General features: G+C 40.9%; 1 protein-coding gene across 1 annotated transcript in view; it reads left to right on the top strand.

Moving 5' to 3' along the window:
* The window catches only part of qless (decaprenyl diphosphate synthase subunit 1 qless), a 402,352-nt gene that overhangs the window by 348,585 nt on the left and 30,317 nt on the right, over nucleotides 1–23,450 (top strand). Inside the window, exon 5 of the mRNA XM_067158521.2 lies at nucleotides 22,823–22,912. Within this exon, the coding sequence (XP_067014622.2) occupies nucleotides 22,823–22,912 (90 nt within the window). The remainder of the gene's footprint in view (nucleotides 1–22,822; nucleotides 22,913–23,450) is intronic.

Raw genomic sequence — 23,450 nt, 5'->3', positions numbered from 1 at the left:
CGAATACTATGATGAACCAGTGTGTAACGTACCAGTAATATCAGAAAATGTATGAACCGGAGGAATGGCATGCTAAAGAAGAAAGTTATCTAACTCCTCAGCTACTTCCCGCCAATATACAGGCAGGCGGTTACACTCGGTACGACCAGACGGGTTGCCCGTGTGGTTAGGGGCGCGCAGCTGTGAGCTTGCATCCGGGAGATAGTGGATTCGAACCCCAGTGCCGGCATCCCTGAAGATGGTATTCCGTTGTTTCCCATTTTCACACCAGTCACACTAGGCTGTACCTTAATTAAAGCCAAGGCCCCTTCCTTCACACCCCTATTTCTTTCCTATCCCATCGTCGCCATAAGGCCTACCTGTGTCGGTGCGACGTAAATCAAATTTTAAAACCTCGGTACGCTGCAGTAATCCTATCTATCGGGGATGAGTGGAAACAGAAGACAAAAATCACATCACAACAAACAATGGTCAATGTAATGTTATTGTTGATAAAGTTTAAGAGCGTTCTATATTGCAGGCCTTCACATTAGTTTTCTTTCGACTCTGTGAAATTAGGGCGTCTTACAAAATTATTTATATCGTAGACTGAAGTTCCTTATTCTCAGACTTTACATATCGATTTTCACTAAATTCTGTTTACCCATTTCCTCGCGACTCGGCGTTGATGTGGACTTAGTAACAAAAATCCCAATTCATGAATATCTCTGTGATTATATGCGGTGCGGCAACAGTGAATAAGACATAAGTGATCGGAAATTAAATAACTTCTTACATAACTACTACTAAATTACGACATACCTAAAGTTATGTTAGTTATGTAGTATTTACCGATACGACCACTAATAACATAAATAACTTATTTGAGAATTACATTTCAGGCCTTCCCCTAAACTACCATTTCACTCAGCGTGAATAAAATAATTTGTAGCCTAGACTGTAGTGGTTCATCACCCGACTTTACATACCGATTTTCATTAAATTTTCTTCAGCCGTTTTCTCGTGATGCGTGTACAGACAGACAGACAGACAGACAGACAGGCAGGCAGGCAGACAGGCAGACAGACAGAAATTACCGAAAAGTAAAAATGCATTTCCTTGTTACTGTGGACATGACCTATACAGAAATACCATTCTTTTCCAATTCTGAGCAATGTACAGACAAAACTCTTATTTATATACTATATATATAGATTACATTTCAGGCCTTCCCCTAAACTACCATTTCACACGGTGTGAATAACATTATTGATGGCCTAGATTATAGCGACTTATTCCCCGACTTTGCATACCAATTTTCGTGAAGATACGACGACTAACATAATAAATATTTGAAAATTAAATTTTAGGCCTTCCCCTAAACTACCATTTTTCTCAGCGTGTATGGCCTACGTTGTAGCGAATTGTTTCATCTTTGTCTACCGATTTTCATTAAGACACGACCTCTAATAACATAAATATTTGAGATTTAAATTTCAGGCCTTCCCCTAAACTACCATTTCACTCAGCGTGATTAAAATAATTTATAGCCTAGATTGTAGCGGTTCATCACCCGACTTTACATTCCGATTTTCATTAAATTCTCTTCAGCCGTTTTCTCGTGATGCGTGTACATACAGACAGACAGATAGACAGACAGACAGAAATTACGGAAAAGTAAAAAATGCATTTTCTTGTTACTGTGGACATGACCGATACAGAAATACCATTCTTTTCAAATTCTGAGCAATGTACAGACAAAACTCTTATTATATATATATAGATACTAAACGTCTCGTCATATAACGCCCCCTGTTTTGCAAATATTCGATTATCATAGCGCATTGTTCAGATGGACTATATTATGGCAATTTCGTGCCACCCCCGCGGTCTAGGGATTGTAAGTCTACCTTTTACCTGGAGGTTCTGATTTCGATCCCTGGCCAGGTCAGGGATTTTTTTACCTGGAGCTGAGCGATGGTTTAAGGTCCACTCACTCAGCCTACATGAGAACAATTGAGGGGCTACTTTACAGTGAAATAGCGACCCACGTCTAGATAGCCAACAGTAACGGCCAAGAGGATTCGTCGCTCTGACCACGCGTCACTTTGTAATCTGCAGGCCTTCAGGCTGAATAGCAGTCGCTTGGTAGGCCAAGGCCCAACAGGGCTTAAGTACCTTAGGATTTGTGTTTGGATTTGGTTTGGCGATTGACTCCTAATCCAACTTTCTTAACTATTCCTTCTTACTGTCACAGAAATCGAACAAAAGAATTTAGATTCCTTAGTTATCATGTTTTATTTTACCTTTTATTTTATTGTGTTTGAAATCACCCTAAGTGTACATGTGATTGAACTCAAAGTTTTAAGTGAAATACCTAACCCCCATTTTCTAACTTTCATAGGAATATTTTAAACATATTTTATTCAGATTTGGGCGTTCGGCTTAGGATACGACCTGTTCTGAAGTGGGGAGATGGTACCTCTGAGTGGGGATAGGTCTGACTGGAGACGGCAAGTGAATCTGGCGTAACGTAGGCATCGAAAACAATTAACAGAACTAACGTTGCTTACTACAAGCGAGCTGGCTGGGCAGTATGGGCCGTGTAGCTGTAAGCTTACGTTCGAACCCCACCATCGGCAGCCCGGGAGGCGGTTTTTCATGGTTTCCCTAAAAAAATGTAAGGTAACAGTGAAAGAAAAGGCCATCAAAGGCATGGAAAATGGGAGGCTCTCTTGTCCTCGCAAACCTAATAGCAGACTCAATGTACCTTAATTAAGGCCATGCCCGCTTCCTTCTTTATCTACTCCATCATCGCCGTAAACCTGTAGGCCTGCATTTTTAATAGCTTTATAACGCCGTACTAACACATCAAAGGTTTTCGACGACCCAGGGGTGGGAAAGTCATGGGATTGGGATGGTAGCGTCCGTAGCCTTAATTAAGGTACAGCCTCGGTATTTGCCTGGCATGAAAATCGGAAACCACAGAAAACCATCTTCAGTACTACCGACGGTGGGATTCGAACTCACCATCTCCAGGATGCAAGCTTACAGATACGCGACCCAAACCGCACGCCAACTCGCTCGGGCCTACATGTTAGCACGACGTTAAACCGCTATCAAAACCCTGCTGTGGGTCGTCATGAACGTGAGTTAATATCCGCCCCAAACAAATATTTGTGACGGAAATGGCTGCATTTATGTTCGATTCATTGCCACGGAAGGAACCAAGGAAAGTAGACGTTACCTCTTATTGACTGTAAACGTGTTAACGTTAAATATGTAGTTGTCTTCAGTAAACTTTGGAATGGCAAATCTTGCATTAATAGAACACACAGGAATATTTTATACGTCAGATTTTATATTTATATCCGACAGTAAGGTAGCACTTTTATGTATCACAAACTATCACTTTGGCAATATTTCCGCTTTTTTTTTTTTTTTTTGGTCTGCGATGACTGTAAGTACTTCGGACTTTAACTGCATGAAGTGAGTGCTTGTACGTAATTCACATTGTGGTGCTATTATTTTTTCCTTGACATGCGAGTAGAGGGACTCATGGTAGTTTGAATCTTCGGCGAATTCTTGGTTGGTTTTTTTTTTTTCCGCTCAAATTGTGTGCATCTGCAATTTTCCCTTTTCATTAGTGTATATGGTTGTTCATGACATGCGTAAGGTTGACTTTGTGGTACTCAGATGAAATTCTTCATTCTTTTCATGTTCATAGGACAAATTTGGATTTTGTAGAAAGATTTTCTGACCGTTTGCACAATTTATAAGGTTTTTGCACCTTCCGTAAACCAGCGTATAGACTGCATCTGTACACATAAGATAAACACAGAGCTTGCTGATATTTATCAAGCCATATTTAACGCACTTAACTACAGTGTGTGCATTCTTGAATGTTATAATATTTCCTTGACGCTTTTCTAAGAAATATAAATCCACACTTTTATTCAGTTGACAAAATTATTCAGAATATAAAACTCCGTGTGTTATCTTCGAGTTATTGGTGCACTAACAATCAGATTTTTACCTACGCCTTCTTACTAAGCAATGTTTATGAACGTATATCTTTCAGAGGAATCGAACACTGTTCAGCAGTTACTAACCATTGTCAGATATGATCGATAGACCATTTTAGCCCGCCTGGTGACCAAAGGCGTGAAGTCTGTATGGTCTGACACCGTTTTCAGCCGGTTCATGTCCCGTTGGTCGAAAAAGTGTTCATCATCAGAATGTTGGCTTGCAGGGTAAGGGTGGTGGTATACAATTTATAATCACTAGATTGCGTGCATAAGGCCTATAATAAATTCCAAACCTCCCCACAGTGCTCATATGGAGTACGGGCGTATGACTGTGATTCGTCCGTTGGATGGAAACGTAAAGCCTTCAGCAGACGCCTTGTTGCTATTCGACAGGAGCAGGCTATGTGGCGGCGCCGGGTTTCCTTCTTACTATCATATGCCACGTCGTTCATTTCATCTCATTAGCTCCTCTGATAAGTTTGACGTCAGGAAGGGCATCTGGTCGTAAAAATTCGCCACGAAGATTCATCTCACTTCATATCCGACCCCGTAGAAAAACGGGACAAGTGTTGGACATATATGATCGATAGACAGTTTCATGACAAACTCTTCGTATGGGTGTAGGCAATTTTATCCCTTAGCTTGTATGCCATTTCTTCATATTCAGAAATATGTAATCGAATTTCATTTATACTGATATCGGGATTTATGCGTGATACAATTGCTTAAATGTTTTTCCGGCCATTCAGAATCCGCTAGGGAAGTGCCACTTCTCGTGCGAGTATTTCTTCACTGAAACAGAAAGAATAACACCTTTCTTGTAGTTTTCTTTTATATGTAGTTAAATATATACTGTATAGGCTATATATACCTTTCTGCGAACACGCTCCTGTTTTATACGGTTTATGGTTTAGAGTAGGTTAATTCGAAGGAAAATGTAAATGTCATGCAAGTTTTTTCTCGAAATAAATTGTCTCTGCTTTCAGAGGAAATACCGAATACACCTAACGAAATAGAGTAGTTACTGTCAAGTTTATTTTGAATTTTTATCATGTCAAATGTTCTCTCTGGATGACTTTTATTATTATTATTATTATTATTATTATTATTATTATTATTATTATTATTATTATTATTATTATTATTAGAGCCTCCGTGGCTCAGACGGCAGCGCGTCGGCCTCTCACCGCTGGATACCGTGGTTCAAATCCCGGTCCCTCCATGTGAGATTTGTGCTGGACAAAGCGGAGGCGGGACAGGTTTTTCTCCGGGTACTCCGGTTTTCCCTGTCATCTTTCATTCCAGCAACACTCTCCATTCTCATTTCATAGCATCTATCACTCATTACTAAAAATCACTTTGGGAGTGGCGACCCCATCGTACTAATAGCCTATATCTGATGCATTCATTCCATCCCTGACCCGGTCAATGACTGGAAAACAGGTTGTAGGTTTTCATTCATTTTTCATTATTATTATTATTATTATTATTATTATTATTATTATTATTATTATTATTATTATTATTATTATTATTATTATTATTTTGAACGATCATTACAGTGAAGAAGGACATAGTACGACCGTCATTGAAATTGAGCAATGTTGCCCATTTCTCAGTAATGATGACTACTGTATACACAATTGAATTCCCCAGGGATCTCAACTTGGGAACATAGCGTAGCGACCACAGCCCCCACCTCCTAGCGAATTCTGATTTGCGTTATTTTACTTAAGTCAGATTTCTCACTACAGTATTTGCTATCCGACATCTCTTAGCTAACTTTTACTTTCTTTCAACCCCTATGGTATTATGTTTGCAAGGTCCTGGGAGTTCATTTTCACATCGTCCATGACCCTTCCTTTTCTCGTTACCTTATTTATTTATTTATTTATTTATTTATTTAGGGCGTGGTAGTCACTTGGCCGGCCCCGTGGTGTAGGGGTAGCGTGCCTGCATCTTACCCGGAGGCCCCGGGTTCGATTCCCGGCCAGGTCAGGGATTTTTACCTGGACCTGAGGGCTGGTTCGAAGTCCACTCAGCCTACGTGATTAGAATTGAGGAGCTATCTGACGGTGAGATAGCGGCCCTGGTCTAGAAAGCCAAGAATAACGGCCGAGAGGATTCGTCGTGCTGACCGCACGACACCTCGTAATCTGCAGGCTTCCGGGCTGAACAGCGGTCGCTTGGTAGGCCAAAGCCCTTCAAGGGGTGTAGTGCCGTGGGGTTTGGTTTTGTTTGGTTTGGTAGTCACTTGACTTTTTTCACTGGCTTTTCGCCAAGATGGCCGCGGTTTGAATCCTAGCCATTGCACGTAGGATATTTGGAATGAAAAGTCCCGTCCCTGTGGTTCAGATTCCACTTAAAGCGGGTGTGATTACACAGTATCAAATAGCGTACAAGCTTACTTTTGCATTCTATCGCCTTCTGATTGGAATTAGGAGGTGGTGTGCACTTCTTGTGATTCTCGTTAAAACAACAATCACCACCTCCATCATAGTGTTTAATTGAAGATCTATATGTTTCACAACACGTTTGGCATTGCCACAAAGTTCGCCTGTGACGCTGTGAGTATTATTCTCTATCTTTTCTCACTGAAGATCATACGCTTCTCAAATCCGAAATCGTTGTTTAAGTGTGAGACGTTGATTCTCAGGTAGACATACCGTTTAATTGACTGTTTTTTTTTTTTTTTTACATCTAGCTTATAAATAATTAATATATTATCTCTGATCACTGTTGTCCCAAAGCGGCCATGTTTATAGGCACACAAGCAGGTTACGGAAACACGCTGAGCGGGAAGAGTTAAGCAGTTGTTTATGGTCTAACTGGACCTCGATAACATGGGCATGGTTAACTTGTGTACAAGCACTTCAAGTACCACTGGGACACCTAGCCTAGAGTATGCATCATTATTTAAGACATTTTAATAATTAATATGATCTGAAACTTTGATTTTTAAAGTTTTAATTTGTGGTACAGTATCATTAAAGGATCAGCCATCTAGGTAATGTTGTATGAATTCATGTAGCGTATGGGAAGGACCGATCATCTATATTGTGTTCACCCTTGAATTGCAGTGATGCTGCCTTTTACTGTAGTGAAATTGAACTCTGAAAATCTTTGCATTCATGAAATGAAAATTTTGTTTCTACAGTTTTCAACATTGACTGTACATAATCCGAGAATGATCACCTCGTGTTTGAATCTGTCGTATACTGCGCCTGCCGTCATACTGTAATTACGAATGGTGTTACAAGCATTAGTTCCGTTATGTGATCTTCGCATTATTTTAAAGCACTCTCTCTGTCTAGGGTTTTGACTAATTTGTCTTCTTTGTTACAAACAAATGTGTGATTATAGTTTTGAGTTGAAACTTTGAACGTATTCTAATTGCAGCATCGATTTGCCGTACCGTTTCTCGAAGAGAGGATTATATCAGCATACAATATACTCATTAACTTATGACTGAGTATTTCAGCGAAGAACCTCTTCCGTAACATGTAGTTCAGTCAGGACAGTGAATCAATCAATAGTCAAGACCAGTGGCAGTAATTTGTTTGTTTTTTAATAATTGTATTTGGCATTCGGTATAGGCTACCATATATGAAATAACACTGTATCTAAAATATATGCAACAGATTAAATATCTCAATGCCAAGGAAATACAACTCATTTTATTCACTTCACAGCGCACGCAAAAGAACATTTGGCGATACATGTCTCATTTAGATCTACAGATCAGTCATATGGAAAAATTGGACAAGCGGCAATTTATTTAATATCCGTTTTAACAGCTGAACGGTGAAACAAGCAGATAGTACGATTCTTAGCAATACAATAATCCAATTTCGTTGCAAATTCTTGCTACAGAATGTGATACATCCAAACCACTAGTACTGGATATTGCGTAGCTATATTTTGTGTCAACGGTCTGTACAAGATGGAAACTACTAACTCAAATACAAAACGAAAATACTTTATTGATAATTCACACAATATCTTTGCACGATTTAGAGCTGGTGATGGAAGTTGAACCTTTGACTAAAATCGTGAGATGTAGCACGAATCAATGCAATGGAAACAGTATAAGTCACTGTTTCCAAAAAAAATGTTGGCTCTAACCATCAAGAAAATAATTTTACCACACAGAGCATTGGAATGTATAGGACTGCTTACTGGTTGACCAGTTAACCCGCAAGTTGATAGAATGTACAATATTCTCTTTTTCCTTCTACAATCTTCTTTACGTTGCACCGACACAGACAGACCTCGTGGTGACGATGGTATAGGAAAGGGCTAGTAGTGGAAAAGAAGCGCCCGTAACCTTAATTAGTGTGAAAATGGGAAACCACGGAAAACCATCTTCAGGGTTGCCAACAGTGGGGTTCGAAACCACTATCTCCCGAATGCAAGTCCACAGCTGTGCGCCCCTAACCGCACGGCCAGCTAAAGACTACAGTCAAGAATAGGAGAAAGAGGGTAACACTATGCCATTCTTATTGAGGATGGTTTCCCATCACCGCCACTACCAATGCACTTTCTCGATGAACGAGAGCTTCAGCCATTCGCTCAGAACGTTATTATTTCTTCTTCTTCTTTTCCTTCCAGATTTGCCTATAAAGAAATGTTGAAGTTATATACTGACGAAAATATACAATCCTGGGAATTTTACATCGCTTAAACTAATAACAGACATGTGATTCTGTTTGATAGGGAAATCTGGTTTAGTACCTATATACAGATACTTTTTCAAGTACGTATATTGTATATCATTGTTATTAAGTAAGAAGAGATCATCTTTGTGCCTGCGAATATTTCAGCTTAGAACCTTGGCTGTTAAGGATTTGTCATCTAAGGTTCAATATTGTGCGAAGATCCTCAAAGAATTCTTGTTCGTAATGAGATACAGTGGCGGTCAAAATAATAGAGCCACCTCCATTGACGGGATTAAGAACTAGGATATATATTAGCTCACAAAATCTCCACCAGTGCCGTGTTGTCAGTCCGTTTTAGACAACATCAGGGAAGACGTCGCTGCTATCTGTAGTCGTGCGAAAGGAAGCGTTTGAGCTAAACGTGCGAAAAGAGGCATAAAGGTAAGAATCTTATGGGTCAAAATAATAGAGCCGATTTACAGAAGTCCCGTTCAAATTGATTTTTTGCAGTTGTTTTGGGGGCTAGCGATATTATTTGTCAACAAACCTCCACTCAATATTATTTTGTATGTAAATTAACGTTTGGTTTTGTTTACATTCTTCTAGATGGGCAGAGAAAAGCATACAAGTGATGATGAGCATATAGTAATGTTCCGGATGTTCAAAAGTGGGATGTCCATGAATCAAATAGCCAAAGATTTACACGTTTCGCGAAAACAAGTCCAGAACGCCATTACACTGGCAAAACAAACAAAGCCACCGGTGGAGAACAGGGGGCAACATCGTGTAACTACTCCTCCCGTAGACAGACTCATCACTAGGGAAGTAAAGAAAAACCCATTTTTGCCAACACCACGACTGGAAGCCATTTTGTTTAGCGACAAAAATGATGTTCAACCATCAAACTCAACGATTCAAAGACGACTGAGATCCACAAAATTGAATTGGCGCATTGCGAGACAGAAGCCACATGTTTCAAAAGCTAATGTTCAGAAAAGGTTGGCCTTCGACCGGAGAAATGAACAAAAACCTAATATTTGGTGGAAGAACATCCTTTGGTCCGATGAATCCAAGTATAATAGGTTTGCCTCAGATGGAAAAGCCTATGTGCGCCGCCCACCAAACCAGGAATTTAATCCCAAGTACACTTTAAAAACTGTGAAATACGGTGGCGGAAGTGTTACGGTATGGGGATGATTTTCATGGTACGGCGTTGGTCCAATACACCGTATCAACGGCATAATGAACGCACAAATGTACAAAGACATCTTGGCAAATGTGATGCTGCCTTATGCTGAAGAGGAAATGCTGCTGAAATGGAAATTTCAGCACGATAACGATCCAAACCATACTGCAAGGATCATAAGGCAGTTTTTTCAAGATCACCATATCGAAGTATTAGAGTGGCCACCTCAATCCCCTGACGCATCACCCATTGAGATCTTATGGGAGATCGTAGACAAGAGAATTGACCACTCAAAAGCTACATCTTTAGATAAATTTTGGGAAGAAATCCAGAGAGCTTGGTATATTATCAGCAGCGACGAATGCAGGCATTTAGTCGACTCTATGGGTAAGAGGTGCAGGGAAATCCTCAAAAATAAGTGTTATCCCACGAAGTACTAATGCACTCCTATGCAAAAATGACTGTTCCTGTAAATTTCATAAGACTGAGATCAAGTACAAAATATTTGTGTCAATTGGCTCTATTTTTTTGACCCTGTGGTCTGGCATTCTTTTGAATATCATTTATTAGTTTGAGTTGTGTTATCTATATAACTGACTGTGGTACAATGTGACTCTGTTGTAATGGTTCCTGTACAACGTAAAATTTTGTTTCCATCATAGTACAAACATGTCTAGTAATAAATTTGCACTTTCTTCCAAACCTTTGCCAGGTGGCTCTATTATTTTGACCACCACTGTATGTGCTGCGGGTCAGTATTTCTCCAACATCACCACAGGCACAACAACAAAATACGACTGTCCACTCAATAGTGTCGACAGAGCTCTGCTCTCTGTAGAGAAACTGCAGGAAACAAGTTCATGGGACGCATTTTCTAATTAGGTTTTAACTCAAAGAGGTAGTAGCGAGACCGTGCTGACGCAAGAATTAGTTTGAACCTTTTTTTTTCAGGTGTATTTTTTGTATTCATTACATGACAAAATCATTGCACTGTATTATATAGAGAAGCAGAAAGACATTAGAAAAATTATGATAGTTGATTTGCCTTTGTACCAAGTTTGTTCCATCTTACATTATCCAGCGGTACGGTCGTACACGGAAGCATGATATTTCCTGCGCTCATGTACCATTGCAAGCATGAAAGCCAAATGTATGAAATATTTGTAAAGTCAAAATTGAAGACCTTTAGCTCGAAAAAGTGCTGCCTACGCGAGATCATTTGTTCCAGTTACAACTGTGAGATCCTGCGAGAGAATGTTTCTCGGTTTTATCTTCAATCACTCTCTTCGAAAATGTCAAGTCTGGACCCACCTTATCGACTTGTATCTCCGTAGTTAGTCGGCAATATACTCACAGTTGCCGGTCGTTGATGGGTGGCTCACTTCTTCGTCTTCTTCTTCTTCTTCTCCCATATTTGCTTATAAAGAAATATTCAAGTTATACACTGAAGTAATATACAATCATAAACATTTTACATCGCTTAAACTAATAACAGACAAGTGATTCTATTCGATAGAGAAATCTGGTTTAGCACCTTTAGACAGATACTTTTCATGCATATCATTGACGGCGATTGTTATTAAGTAAGAAGAAAAAGACCTATTCAGATTAATGGAGTAGAAATACCTGTACATATAGCTCCGCTAATTAGTTGGTTATCCGTATAAAATATGAGTTAATTTGATCAACTTAACAATATCTTGTAACGGAAGAAAACTCTTCTAGTACTACGATGCTCCTAATCCTTGGACAAAATACTGTAACACAAATAAAAGCTCAGAGGAAATGACATCTTTGATAGAAACATCGCAGTAAGTACTCTCTAAGGATCAGAATTGTTACTTGGAAGTGTCCATTTTGGGTACACATACGGCAAGGAAAGAAGAAGAAGAAAATCCTTAGTTCAAGTCATTATCAGTGCCTATAAAATTTATACGGGACAAGGAAAAGGATTAGGAGAGTAAGAGATTCAACACGATTTTTTATTTCTTGTCATTATCTCATTGGTAGTCAGCGTCCATGCATTAAGACAGTGCCTCTATATTATAGTGTACAAGAATCGACCGTATCTCCGACATGCATCTTGTAACTGACCTTGAAGAGGCACTGGAAAATATAAATTGCCTATAAAGAGATGTAAAGTTATATTACTGAATAAAATATACAATCCTAACTATTTTACATCGCTTGAATACAGATAAGTGATTCTATTTGAGAGGGAAATAATAATAGATAATTTTCATGTATATCAGTGCCGACTGTTATTAAGTAAGACGAGAAATGCTTATTCGTCTTAATGGAGCAGAAAGACCTGTGCATATACCTCCATTATTTATTTGGTTATCTCTGCAATATACGAGTCAGTTTGATCAACGTAGTAATATGGTCTAACGGAAGGAAAATCTTCTAGTGCACTCACTTTTAACCACTCAAAAAATTAATACTGATAGTATTATGCACAGTAAGAGTTTTCCGGTGCTTTTTTCTGGGTCACTTACGAGATGGATGTCCGAGATATGGAGTTTTCTTTCAGAGTATAACATATAGACATCTGAGAGTGGCTTGAACTCAGGATGTTGCTATGAAATGCTGATGTCATTTCCTCTGAGCTGTTATTTGGGTTACAGTATTTTGTCTAAGAATTCGGGGCATCGTAGTTCTCACTTGCCGTGTATTAATTACGCCTTGTGGCATTGTAATATATTTTACTATTGTATACGAGGATTGAGAGAAATGTTCTGAGACTAGGAATGAGATATTATCCCAATAGTTATCATGCGTGATTTATGATATTGACAGTCATTGTATCTGTCAGACTCGTTGGCTGAATGGTCTGCGTACTGGGCTTCGGTTCAGAGGGTCCCGGGTTCGATTCCAGGCCGTGTTGGGGGTTTTAATCGCTTCTGATTAATTCTTCTGGCTCGGGGACTGGGTGTATGTGTCCGTCCCAACACTCTCCTCATCATATTCACACAGCATACCACACTGCCAACCACCACAGAAATACGCAGTAGTGATTACATCCCTCCATATAGGGTTGGCGTCAGGAAGGGCATCTGATCGTAAAACAGGGCCAAATCCACATGTGCGACTCAGTTCGCACCCGCGACCCCACAGGTATGGGGAAAAGTGGTAGCAAAAGAAGAAGAATAAGAAGTCATTGCATCTTCCTAAATTCGCCGTAATGTGGTATTAAACCACTTTGGCAGCTTTTCTGTCTTCTAACGGTATACGTCTCAACACTCTGACTTTCAAGGAAGATGTTTGCTTATTGATCACTGTAGCAATCAATTTAATACTTGGTCTCGTGTCTTATCCTCGGCAACGGGAGTGAACCTCATCCCACCTGAATGGCGTCTTTTTATTCTCTTGTATAGGGAGGAACGAACTTTCAATCGATTAAGTAATGTTCTTTGAAGATCCTGCAGCCGCTATCGAGCACTTTGGTTTACTTGATATTATAATAATACCCATACCATTTATTCTAATACCATAAGACTTAGCTGTCGGAAGATGAACCCTAATGAGGCCATTTCGGTGCAGGCGTTGTGGTAGGGTCATCGTACTGTAGACCAGTTATGCTCCTCCACCTGTCCGTAAAGTGGCTGAAAAATGGAGCTTCGACCCATTTCATCACGTGCTTTATCATATAAGGGATCTTCGTTTCTTGTACATGTCCCGTGGCAGTCCGTTTATGACAAGCTACGACCGAATTGTTCAGAGAATTGTAGCTATCGCTGTCTCCTCTGACGTTGATCAATTTCCTCTCTACATAGGCTACTGTATCAAGAGCACCTCACTGGTGATAGATAAGGGAACAAAACTGAATAGAATAACTTAGAAGTTTCCTGCGCGTCTTTCTATGGAGAAAGAATATGTGTACAGTTAGAAGGGGTACTTCTATGCTTCAGTGCACCAGGCTTTTTTATGTTCATTGCAGATTTATCGGGGTTTTAAAAGTTGGTTTTCATGTGCGGATATGTACAAATTGTATATTGCATCGTGGTGATTTACACTAACGTGATTGTTAATTATAGAAATTAATTACAAACTGTAAGATTGTATACTTCAACGCTACATTTATAAAGAATGAGATATGATTTAATACTTAACTAGCTGGCAGATGCACGCGAATTGCGTGGGTTTTACTGCGCTGTGCAAACGCTGAACGACTAATTCTAAGGAAATACGCCCAAAGGCAAACCACTAAAACTAGCCAAACTGAGGGCAGTTGGTTGTTCTTGGGTTTTTCTTCCTAATATCACAGCTGTGCGACAGCTGTGTGCCGTTGCCTTCCAGCAAATTACAGAACTGTTGGGCAAAATGCCGATACCCCGAACAACTTAAAAACGTTTTGAGCTCCTATTAAGAGACACATTTTACCGTACTTCTTTGTAAATCACATTTTTAGTAGTTATTTTCCCTTCTGGTAACTATTTTATTTAATCACTCATCTAGCTCCCATGCGAGACGTGGCTCGTGTAGATGTCCATGGCTAAATATTGACTTTGGTTAGAAAATTCCAACTCTACCGTAAGTCTGCCCCTAACTTTTGTTTATAGTCATAGTAAATGCCAAACGTCCTGGGAACTGCCGTTTGGGATGCGAAAATATGCGGAGCGTTGAGCGAAGTTGCCCAAATCGCCGAGTGGGCCAATGAAGAGAATGTGCTGCAGCAGAGGGAATGAAAACAGTGATTTTTTTCTTAATAATTTAAGAGCGCATGATCACATAAACGCTTTCTTTTGTAAAGACACACTGTGAATATTCATAAAGAGGGCTTTAATTAGAGACCATTCAAAGCCCCATAAGTTAGGTTTAACCGTTCTTTCAGACGAACTCGTACAAATCCACTGCTCCTTACTAATACATAGATTTAAAGACGAGGTTCATCCATGTATGTTAGTGTGTGTTACTTACCTGATAAGCCATTGACCTAGCTGTTAGGCCCCTTTTAACAACAAACTTACCTGATAACCTGTTGCTGTATATTAAAGTGGCGTTGGTAGTAGGATGTGAGATTGGACTTAGAATTTGTACCTCGAAAATCACAATATGAGGTACTCTCCCAGCTTTCTTCCCGTGGTAAGTGTAGTGATAACAACGAAGTAAGATCAGAAAGTCACAGGATTCAGGACGAACCACTCCATTTCACTTCCTGGTATACATGTTACTTTATATGGCTATGAGTAAGTGTAGATTTAGCTTTCATAACAAACCATACGCCCAACATTTTCTTTAAATTATACCTTTACTCTTAAGGGGCCTAAATATTTAACTTTATCTATCATAGAGCAGATAAACATCCTTTCCTAGGTTCTTTGAAATAAATCCATGACCCTATATAAATATTCATGCCTCTTTCGTCTCTATTCATTATAAATAAGAATGTCCCCTCGCTAGATTCCTTAATATCCTGTAAGTTCAAAGTCGCGTTGTGAGACCAACTATTCGTGAAGTCTGAATAGTTCAGTTTTTATCTTGCACCGTGACTGATAACGCTATGGCATATTCATGTTAGGCAAACATCGTTTCATATTCGTACTGCGGAAATGTATACCTCGCTCCTGCGTTTTCAATCTGCCCATATTATCATACATATCCAAATCAATGGCTAAATTGTTAGCGCGCTGGCCTTTGGTCCAAGGGGTCCCGAGTTCGATTGCCGTTTTATTAGTTCATTCCTCTGGCTGCTATCATTACGACAAATTCATTTAGGAAGGATCCCATCCTCACAGACGCGCAAGCTGCCTGTACAGCGTCAATTCGAAAGACCTGCACCAGGCTTCTGCGGAGGCCACACGCCATTATTATTATTATTATTATTATTATTATTATTATTATTATTATTATTATTATATAGTACGTAGTGTATTTTTTCTATTTGCTTTACATCGCACCGACACAGATAGGTCTTACGGCGACGATGTGATAGGAAAGGGCTAGGAGTGGGAAAGAAGCGGCCGTGGCCTTATTTAAGGTACAGTTCCAGCATTTACCTGGTGTATGGGAAACCACGGAAAACCATCTTCAGGGCTGCCGACAGTGGGTTCGAACCCCACTATCTCCCGGATGCAAGCTCACTGCTGCGCGCCCCTAACCGCACGGCCAACTCGCCAGGTAGTGTAAATCTGTATTAATGTTTTAAAAAGAAAGAGAAAGAAACTTCAATCATGTGAAACCAAATTTTTTCTAGACGAAGCCCATATTTTATTTATTTATTTATTTATTTATTTATTTATTTATTTATTTATTTATTTATTTATTTATTTTTGTGAACTTTACAAGGGGACACAGTAGAATACGGAAACACGCTACACTGGAATTACTTTTCCTTTAAGGAACGAATAGAATAAATTAAAACGTTGTGTCATCTTTTGGACTAGTCCCTGAATTGTTGTAAATATATCCAATACAACGCATCCGTACGGCCACCACCAGTTGATGAATTTTCTCGTTCCCGTCCATGACAGAGACGTCTATTTGCTCACAAAGTACAGACAGTCCTGCGACTCCACTACACTAGCACACTCTGTGTTAGCACGTCGATACAATTAAGATAATCGAAACGGCGTTAAATTGCTTGCCGCACTCGGAAGGTTAATGGGTTCGGGTCCATTGTCCGCTGTCCTTGAACTTGGGACGGTACTTTTTGAAATGCCACGACAGATCAATGAAAATAACAAAATTCCTCTAGCCCATACCAGAAGACATAGTGCACTGTAAACACTAGGTCTCGCCAGCAAAGGCACTTACTGCTATATAAATCACTTGCTTGGGGAGCTTCAAGAAAAGCCCCTATCATTGCTAGGGCACTCAAGTTAAATCTATTTAGGTATTGTTAGCTTATTTATACCTTTTCCAAAAGGAAACAACTGTATGAAGTTATGCTTTGTTTTGATGTCTGATAAAAGGTTTATAGCCTGTTAGGTAAGCCATTCACATTCCAGCCTATCCGAGGAAGTTTAACATGATCGATAACGAATTAACTCGTGCCAGTATATAGATATTTCGTTGCATTTGAATGTGAATGATATGAAGAGTACTCGGTCTAAATCGCCCAAAAGACCAAGAACAACTCATTCATACTTCGCCGTGCCGTTCATGTCGGCTTGCAAACCAGCCGAAGACAAATATTATGAGCGCGTATACATAGAATTCTCTCTTTCACTACTAGATGGCTCTGGGGTTCTTTGTTTACGATTATATTCCTCAAAGGAACGTTAAAACTGATGTGTAAATACCCTATATGAATGGGGACAGAGAATAAATCCACGGTTTCCCCTGTCAGTCATAGTGGGCAATGAAAAGGGGTTATTTACTTCTGGAACGTGGCTTGGTGACCACGAGACCCCAAACTTAGTCTGACGTTGTTTGAACTTACTTTTGCCAGACTACTTGTTCTCATCTTCGCATCTAACCTCTCTTGATCGACTGTTGTTGTTCTGTTTCGGTCCCGACGGTGTTAGGTTTGCGAGTTCCAGGTAATAGAAAGTCTTTCAAGTTTACGCCTTTCATTTTTACTGATACCGTCATTCTTCAGCCAGCTCCGTAGTGTATACGTAGCGTGCCCCCTTCTTACCCGGAGGCCCCGATTTTGTCCAAGGATGTTATTCTTGGACTACGAAAAGAGGAAAGTGGTTCACTCAGCCTCGTGAGACCAGCTGAGGAGCTATCTGATATGAGATGCAACCGAGAAATACGTCTGAAGATGTCGTCACACCGACCACGTGGTACTGCAATATCTGGCTGGGCAACAATCGTCCTAGCAAATTATAGCCCTTAACGGGCTTATTTTTCTTCCATGAGTCGGACTTTTTCTTCTTTCTGATAAGTAAGAGGAGGTGGTTGCTTAATTTGTTCGATAGGACTTCTTTAACGACCGAGCTCGATAGCTGAAGTCGCTTAAGTGCGGCCAGTATCCAGTATTCGGGAGATAGTAGGTTCGAACCCCACTGTCGGCAGCCCTGAAAATGGTTCTCCGTGGTTTCCCATTTTCACACCAGGTAAATGCTAGGGCTGTACCTTAATTAAGGCCACGGCCGCTTCCTTCTCACTCCTAGCCCTTTCCCGTCCCATCGTCGCCATAAGACCTATCTGTGTCGGTGCGACGTAAAGCAACTAGCAAAAAAAAACTTCTTTAACGTACCAAAAATCAACAACACCGAGTTTCCTCAAATGCCACTGACCTCACCTAGGATCGATCACACGATCATGGGAATAGGACAAGGACCAACTGGCTTCTCCTCTGAGACGACTATTATCATTATTATTATTGACCTTCCCGTAGCGTAGGCGGTTAGATTGCATTTTACTACTGCATCTCTGATTCATACACTGCCGGAAAAAAATTAGTACACCTGGAAAGGCAGATGCCACCTGGGGGATAGTAGATGTACTGGTAATGGTTTCAGCGTCGTCCGCCAACAGATAGCCTAGTGACATAGCTGCTAGAGCGCCATCAGAGTGTACCCTTTAATAGGGAATAAGGCACAGTGCGATGTAGACGTGTGAAGCAAACAGGCGCCATGCCGTGGAGACGCACTTGTGCTTCCTACTGCAACTGAGCGAGTTTGACCGGGGTCAAATTGCGGCCTTCCGAGTGGCGCGGGATGGTCCTTTCGGAGAATTGCCACACAAGTTGGACGTGCTGCATCAGTTGTGCAACGAAGCTGGTTGCAATGACCACGTGAACATTCTCACACCTGGACGTCTACGCAGCACGGAGGTCCGCCAAGATCGTCGTATTGTAAGGGCAGCGGTGGCAGATCGTACAGCTACCACAGCACAGATAAGAGGGTTTGTGAGCACAAAAGTGTCAGGATGAATTGTTGCCAACCAGTTACTAGCATTGGGATTACGGGCACGCACAACTCTAGCCCACCTTCCACTCACGCCACAGCATTGATGTGCACGGCTTGACTGGTGCCGTCAGAGGATCACTTGGAAGATGGAATGGCGGGCCGTGGTCTTCAGCGATGAAAGCAGATTCTGCCTGTACGCAAGTGATGGTCGTTTGTGCGTACGACGTAGTCCTGGCGAGCGCTGTTTCGTATAGTGCATTCGTCCAAGACACACTGGCCCCATCCTCGGCCTTATGGTCTGGGGTGTGATAAGCTACAACTCTCGTTCACCTTTGGGTTTGTGGAGGGAACGCTGACCAGCGCTCGGTACGTGCAGAATGTTGTAAGACCCGTTCTTTTGCCATTCTTGCAACAGGAAGGTGACGTGTTGTTCCAACAGGATAATGCTCACCCACACACTGTGTGCGGAAACTTCGCTGGCCAGGACGATCTCTGAACTTGTCTCCCATCGAGCACGTGAGGGATATGGTGGGACGACAACTGACACGTGCGACTCGTCAACCTACAACTCTTGCAGAACTACGTGAACAGGTCGAACAGGCGTTGAATAATGCATCCCAAGACCGTATTCGCCATCTGTATTATAATCGAAAGGATTCCCGAATCAGAGCCTGCATTGCCGCCTGTGGAGGGTACACCACGTACTAATTTGGGTGTTTCAGCGTGGATCGATACCTGGTACCTCAGTACCGCTTGAGCTATTGATCTGCAAATGTAATCATTTCATGTAGGGCCTACTGCATATACACTGTTTCAACACTAAATCTTGAGTGAATTGGAAAACTCTAAGAGGGTGTACAATTTTTTTCCGGCAATGTATTTCGGAGACTCCGCGTGATAATCATGCTGGACAAAGCGGAACTGGGATGGCTTTACGAGATCCCCGGTTTCCTTTATCTATTCATCTTCATTGTCGTTCATTCTTCATCGCGTCATCGCCAGCCGACTCTTTCCTATGCTATGGCGCTGTTTTATGGCACTTTTCTAAAATTATGTTAAGTAACTTCCTTTATGCCTTTGCTGGCAAGACCTAGTGTTTACTGTGCACTATGTCTTCTGGTATAGGTTAGAGCAATTTTGTTACTTTCATAGATCTGTCTCTGTCTTATCCTTGGCTTTGACAATATGAAAGTGACTGAGGTATGAGCGATGCTAGTAATACTGTTATCATCATCATCATCATCATCATCATCATCATCATCCGTATAGACCCCTTTGTGCATGACCTCTCAGCGCTGCGTCTGAGGTTCTTATCTCGGCTAGCAAAGTGGATCTCTCATAAAGTAGTTTAAGGCTTTATTAGTCTGCTGTTACAGTGACTCCAGAAGCTAATGATTGACATGCCTTCATTGACTTTGATTTTTGCTCTAATGTAAACAAAGAAAGCTAAGTTTATCACTGCATCGGTGAACAACTCTTTTCCATAAAGGGGCTGATGACCTCGATTAAATCAACATTAATTTCTTCCATAAAGCTTGTCATAATTACGTTTTTTCACCAGTCATTTTTTCTTCTTTGCCGCTTTTCTCACATCCTCCCATTGTTACAGATGCGATATGTGTAACACATGTAAACTTGTCCCAGTTTAACAGATGCCCTTCTTGACGCCGTCGCTATACGGAGGGATGTATTCTACTACTGTATTACGTATTTCTATGATGGTTGACAGTGTAGTGTGTTGTGTGTAAATGTGTAATGAGACACCAATCCAGTCACCGAGCTAAGGGAATTAACAAAACGTGCTTAAGTCCTTCGCCCGGCTGGGATTCGAACCCGAGACCCTCTGAACCGAAGGCCACTACGCCCACCGTTCAGTCAAGGAACCATACTTTTACACCAGCTATCATAATCAGAAAAATAACAGTTATTTAAAAATTCGGTAAGTCTGTCTTTCACCTCTGTTTTCCGGCTCCTTGGCTGAATAGTCATCACCGTAGTGGCCTTTCGTTCATACGCCCCGGGTTCAATTCCTGACATGGATGGGGTTTTGGCAGCGTCTGGTTAATTTCTCTGGCTCTAGTTCTGGATATGCGTGTTCATATTAATAACATTATCATTCACATGCAACACATCACACAACCTACCACCACAGAAACCACATACTGTAGGATTGGGGTCAGGAAAGGCATCGGACCGTAAAACTGGGCTTAAACCACATGTAATGCCGATCACAAGTGATTGGAAAAAGGTCTGGAAAAATACGCTCTTTATCTCCGATATGGGTTGTAAGACTCTATATTAATCCGATTAGCGAGGTTGATAAATCAGAGTATGAATTCACTTGCGCTTCTTTCATTTATTATATTTCTGCCCTGGAGGAAAACAGTTTTGAACCTGTGCTACCTACTTGTGTATGATAGAACATATCTAGTTCTGTATATCTATAGATACAATGTTGAAGATAGGAAAAAGTATTAGCAGTGATTTAGATTTATTATATCACCCTGGTGGCAATGATCAGCTCAGTCTGTAATACCACAACCACTTCCTTCCCAGTCCTAGCCCTTCCCTATCACTTCGTTGCCGAAAGTTAGTGTGACGTTAAAACACTAGCATAAAAAACGTATCCTCATGTAACAGTTTTGTTTCCTCGGACTTGGCAGACTAAAAAACTCTTCAGTTAATACATATAAGGCTTCATGCTTTAACACTTATTTCTGCAGTTCTGCCTGGAGGTGGTGGTTATTATTGTTTTAAGAGGAAGTACAACTGAGCAACCATCCTCTATATAACACTAATCAGAGAGAAAAAATGGAAGGGGTCCGACACTTCGAAAAATGAAGGTATCGGCCAAAGGAAGACAAGGGCCACGAAGGGCGTGAAGAATGAAAGACTCCCTAGCCCTAGCAAACCCAATACCGTCGGTGTCGGAAAAGAGCAAGAGTTGACCAAGAGAGGTCGGATAGGATAGATGACAGTGAGGAGCCTGGCACAAGTAAGTGGAAGCAATGTCAGGACTCAGTTGAGGACCCCGTGGTCGCCAACCCACGCTCCAAAGTTCAGAGCCTCTGGGGCCCCTTTTAAATGCCTGTTACGACAGGCGGGGGGTATCGTGAGTGTTATTCTACCGCCCCCACCCACAGGAGGAGCAGTTCTGCCTGGCCGATCTTAACCATTTGCATGCCATTGGAAAGATGTTGCTTTTGGATTCCACAACATGTCTTAAAATGGCGAGTTTCTTAAAAAAAACGTCGAAAAAGTGTGAAAATCTCTTTATCCGTTAAAGATATAGAGTTGAGGCCTTTTTTCGCCCGATTTCCCGTCCCGCGAAACTGGTGACGTTTTGTGTCAAAACGTAAAATTGTAATCGATAATGACGGATGGGGAAAAAGCTGCTAGAAGCACTCCTTCTGTTGTCAGTAGACAGCGGAACCGAGCCTCATGAAGTCCATGTCAAGTGATGTACCATCAGATATTTGTAACATAATATCACGTGATTGCAACGTAACACGAGGAATTACTTTAGCCACTATGGTTTGAACTGTGCTTAGAGAAGGATGTCGTTTACATGCATCCCAGTTTAAAGAGCTAAGACCGAGCTCGATAGCTGCAGTCGCTTAAGTGCGGCCAGAATCCAGTATTCGGAGAGAGTGGGTTCGAGCCCCACTGTCGGCAGCCCTGAAGATGGTTTTCCGTGGTTTCCCATTTTCACACCAGGCGAATGCCGGGGCTGTACCTTAATTAAGGCCACGGCCGCTTCCTTCCACTTCCTAGGCCTTTCCTCTCCCATCGTCGCCATAAGACATATCTGTGTCGGTGCGACGTAAAACAAAATAGCAAAAAAAAAAAGAGAAAGCTAAGAAACAGTAAAGTCATAAAATCATGTAATTTACTTCAACACAAAAAAAAAAATGTTCGAAAGGGGATCCACACCTCTCTCCCTACTAGGAAACCACTTGCACAAATTTCAGTTTTCAGTTAAAGAAATTGCCAAAAATATTTTTCCCTAGAGCCCGTTGTATTTCAGTTGCTTTACTTTATAATCATTGCCGTTATTTATTTAATATTTATTTATTTATTTATTTATTTATTTATTTATTTATTTATTTATTTATTTATTTATTTATTTAATCTTTTAATTTAATAGCATATTTCCTTGTATTCCAGGTGGCCATGGCGGGGGACTTCATTCTGGCGGTAGCGTCCATGATGATCGCCCGGCTAAGGAATGATGACGTCACAATGACCCTGAGTCAGGTGAGCTGACCTGGGATGGGCACGACACGTGTCCATTTCCATGTGTGTTGTTTCAAAGAAGGAATCCTTTCTTACTTGCCGCCTGCTCTTACTCGAATGCACCTTACTTATTTGTACAGTCACGTAGAGGGAAGAATATGTAGCCGGTGCAACGCGAAGGAAGCAAGAAAACAGCCTGAACTGTACAAGCAAACCAGAACTGGACGAGAATTGAAGATCGAGATGAGCTGAAGTAAATAATATGTCTGAAGTTGATAATAATAAGAAGATGAAGATGAGCAAGAGATTAAGTATATAAACATAGTAGCCTATAGTAGGTTTTTTCTTTTCTGTACCATGCGTATGCTGTGATCGCCGTAAATAATCTATAGATCTACTCTGCTTACGTCCTCGGCACTCATTTACTACTAATCGCCCATTTGATGTACAGCCGGATGGATTCGTGTTTGTTTGAATTATAGTATTAATAATTCAGAAATCATAGCTTAGCAATCTGCAATATGCTCACTCGCTAACTCTGTGTTCTCTTCTCTTCTAC

The sequence above is a fragment of the Anabrus simplex genome, chromosome 1 (assembly GCF_040414725.1).
Source record: "Anabrus simplex isolate iqAnaSimp1 chromosome 1, ASM4041472v1, whole genome shotgun sequence".
NCBI classification, from domain to species: Eukaryota; Metazoa; Arthropoda; class Insecta; order Orthoptera; family Tettigoniidae; genus Anabrus; species Anabrus simplex.
This window is presented reverse-complemented; position numbering and strand designations above follow the sequence as displayed.